The 3,689-nt window shown below is 56.8% G+C and overlaps 1 protein-coding gene across 1 annotated transcript; it reads right to left on the reverse strand.

Moving 5' to 3' along the window:
- Window positions 1-518: 518 nt before the first annotated feature.
- LOC144153717 (notch-regulated ankyrin repeat-containing protein-like) lies at window positions 519-3,402 on the reverse strand. Its single transcript, XM_077685406.1, has one exon. It carries the CDS (start codon window positions 3,277-3,279, stop codon window positions 2,965-2,967), a length of 315 nt encoding a protein of 104 aa, XP_077541532.1. The 5' UTR covers window positions 3,280-3,402; the 3' UTR covers window positions 519-2,964.
- Between the last annotated feature and the right edge of the window lie 287 nt (window positions 3,403-3,689).

Genomic DNA, 3,689 nt, shown 5'->3' on the forward strand with positions numbered 1-3,689 from the left:
GCAGAAACAAAGCAATTCCACCGGAAGAGAAGGGAAATTTGCACAATAGCTCACAATTTTCTAAACGTTTTGAAATCTTGCTGAAAAAAAATTGTTTTGGCAGCTAGAAATTCTCGCACAGCCCGGCTGTGGTACTTGTGAATGCGAATTTGACCGTTACATAGCGGGGAGGTACGGCGTCAAAGTGGAGATATTCTTGTCCAGGGTGCCGACGCAGTCGCGCTCGCATCACATACTTTTATTGGGACTCAAGAGGTAAACCCTGCACAGTGCTGGCCTTGCTACCACCGAATGGATATGAGGGAAGCCCAGTACAGCGAGACGTTTAGTAAACGCACATAGCGGGGGCGATAAGCTTGTGTGGGTCAGTTGTACGGCCGTACTATCGGGCGAAGAGGAAAGCGCGCGCGCCTGCGGCAGAGGCAGACCGCGCGGCGCAGGCACTTTTCTCCGCCCTCGGTTCCTCCGGCGAGAGGCAGGCTAGGCAGCCTTGCGGGCAGAAAAGAAGCGGAGACACCTTTAGCAAACAATAAACATTTTAATCGAACAACGTGTTGCGATGTCATTCATTCCGTTTTTACACACACACACATACACGCCGCGTACAGCGTGGTGTAAGGAGGCTGTACAGATAATAAACATTGCTTGGGGCTCCAGTGAACAAATGCTGGGCGGCACATACTCGTCTTCTACACATTTTGCACACAACAGAAAGTGACATGGCTGATCGCACATATTCGCCCTGAAAGCACGACAGACCGTGCTTCCTCGACAGATTCTCTATTTTGGAATCCAACACAACCAGCGGTTCATTCAACACCACGGAGACAAGTATACAGACAGCACGCCCGAAATGCGGCGCAACACACTCGCGAGGCCGTTCTCAGCCGTGGAGCGAAGCTGTACCGCCGCTAGCTACACACAGTAGGCGCCACCCGCTGGGAACCAGCTTCGCGCGGGAGGAACTTGAGGGCAGAGCCCCTTCGACACCTCGCTCTCGCAACGCAGGGAAGTGTGCGCCCGAGCTCGAACCCCTGGAAAGCGAAACTAGAGCTGCCTGAAGCGGCCAAACGCGTGCGCGGTCGTACGAGAAAGAGACTGCACTTTTCTGCGGCGGAGGCGTGTTTGACGAGCATTGTGCACGCGAATAACCGTTGTCGTCCGCCACGTCCTTGGGGCGGAAGGAAGCCACTGGCCGATTGCCATCTCGCAGTAAAGCCTCCCGATGGATTGCACGAAGGGAAGGAAACCGGTGGGAGACGGAGCCGCGCATTTCCTTCGGAACGAGGACATCGGCGCGGTTTCGAGAGGCCGTGAGAAAGAAGAGAAAACGGCGGCCGCCTCCAGCCGTGTGGGCGCCCGCTAATGGCACACCAAATCGTTTTCCCGCCCCGCACGGCCCGGGGAGGTGGAGGAGGAGAGAAAAAAGCAACACAACGTGGCGGCGGCGGAATGATCGGAGCGGCCGTGCCACGGCTGTGCCTCCCTGCGATGGTATGCGGCGGCTGACGAGGATTGGTGCTCGCGCCGCCTCGGAGGCGCCCCCGAGTTCGCTTGGCGGCACAGCCGGGCCGTTAATCCGCTCCTCATCTTGGCCAGCCTGGCAGCGAGGCTGCGGGAGGAAGCGCCCGTTGTTCGGCCGGCCCAAAACAACCATGGGCGTCCTTGGCAGTAGGCTCACTCCACGTGCCTAACTATAAGACGCGACGAACACCCCGCGCGGGGAAGCTATTGCATTAATAAGAGAGTTCATGCCGCGTATCATTTAAGCTACTCGCTGCGAAATTTCCTGACTAAATAATAAAACATAAATGTGCACCAGGCTGGGGTGACCAAAAGTGCGTACTGCCACAGCTCTTCTGGAACGTCATACCGATGTAGGATACGAAAAAGGGGCCAGCAACGTTTCGTGGGAATCAGTGTCGGGAAGGAAGGGCCGAGAAACCTCAACAACAGAGCCTGGCCGACGTTGCTGAGTGCCCTGCGTCAACTGCACGGATGAGCAGGGTAATCAAATTATCGTAACGAACGGCACATTCCCGTACTACGGACACAGGAGACTTGGCCTTTATCAGAGAAAGAACGGTGCGATGAAACGGCGCCATGTTAACGAACATGTTCGGTAACTATATAGGAGGAATGTTGCTGGGTGCGCACCCTCAGTGCAGGGCGGGAAATTTGGCCAATGAAACAAAATGGCGGCAAAATGGCGCAAAAAAAAAAAACAAAAAAAAAACGGCGCCTTCAGATGGTGGAGTCGGACGCTTCCCTCGAGCAGGATCAAGGCAGCGTGACACCTACGGAGAATGTGAGGCGAAAGGTTGGCGAGAGAGGAGAGGCAGCTCGTCCTAAGGCCGGTCTGGTCCGGTTTTCGTTCCGAAGTCAGCGCAGAGCCGCTCACAATGGGCCCGCCGCTGCCAGTGGAGCGAAATACGAACAGGGGAGAGGAACGAGCAGCGGAGATCCGCCGATAGCATCGCTATGCTGGGAATGAGATTAGACAGGTCGGGAGAGGAGGTTGCGCGAGCTTCGTCTGCGCCCCGCTGCCTCGATCGACTGGGATTGCCCGGCAAAAGGAGCTGCAGTCCTTAATAAAATGCTTTGTTGGACGTGCTGGTTCATGGCTTCAAAAAATTAAAACGAACGCAAAGGACGAGGACACAGAAATTTTTTGGAGCTACAGTCCGCGGCAGCACAACTGAGGCAATATTACCACTACGTGGGAAGAAGGAACTTATTCGCTGGCCACAGCACTTGGCAAAGGTGGCCGTCAAAAAACAAGACAAACACGTGTATATGTACAGTACGAGAGCAGCCTGGGCTCTGCAAAACGTGCCACGACTGGGGAGACATCGTGGCAAGCTTTGGCTCTTGCGGTACCTTGTGTGCGCGGCGATCAGTGCGGCAGCCGACGTGGAGAAGTCCGTTCCTGAGATTTGATTGGTCCCCCCACACTGGTGCACGCTATCGGCGGCTGCCGCTGTTGGAGATGAGGTATAGCGCAATGTCCTGGTGGCCACCGTAGGCAGCGATGTGGATGGCCGACCAGCCGTCGCGATTGGCCAGCCGCGTGTCGGCGCCGAACTTGACCAGCAGCTTGACGAGCTCCAGGTTGCCCTCCATGACGCTCTTGTGCAGCGCCGTCTGGCCCTCGTGGTCGTAGAAGTTCACGTTCAGCGAGCCTTCCCAGCGCTGCAGCAGCCGCTGCAGCTCGCTCGCATCGCCCTTCTTGACGGCGCGCTGGAAGACCTCCTGTGACACTATCTCCGTCTGCGACATGGCTCACACACGCACGCACACACACGCACACAACAGGAGCCGGCTCGGAGGCGACCCGACCGCGGCGACTAGATGAGCAGCGTCTGTGACCAGCGTATAAGACTCGCTCGCTGCCATTGACTTCCCCGCGAGGGCCCCCTCTCTTTTGCAAGGCCGGCGGCGCCGTCAGGAGGCGCGCGCGTTTTTCCCGCGCGCAGAGCGCAGCCAATGAACGCGCTGGAAAGGTTTTCAGGCTTCTTCTACCAGGCTCCGATTGGCTCAAAGTTTTATTACCTTTACTTTTTGTTTTTCAACTAGTGGCGGCCTCTTGTGCAAGTTCGTGGCACTACAGCACATGTGTTGCGGCGGAGCTGAACCGTGGGAATTCAGGGGCGCCGTGGGAATTTCTCTTGCGCTGCGGGCTGCGCTGG

The sequence above is a fragment of the Haemaphysalis longicornis genome, unplaced genomic scaffold (genome assembly GCF_048455015.1).
Source record: "Haemaphysalis longicornis isolate Haplotype H1 unplaced genomic scaffold, Haemaphysalis longicornis Haplotype H1 scaffold_1, whole genome shotgun sequence".
NCBI classification, from domain to species: Eukaryota; Metazoa; Arthropoda; class Arachnida; order Ixodida; family Ixodidae; genus Haemaphysalis; species Haemaphysalis longicornis.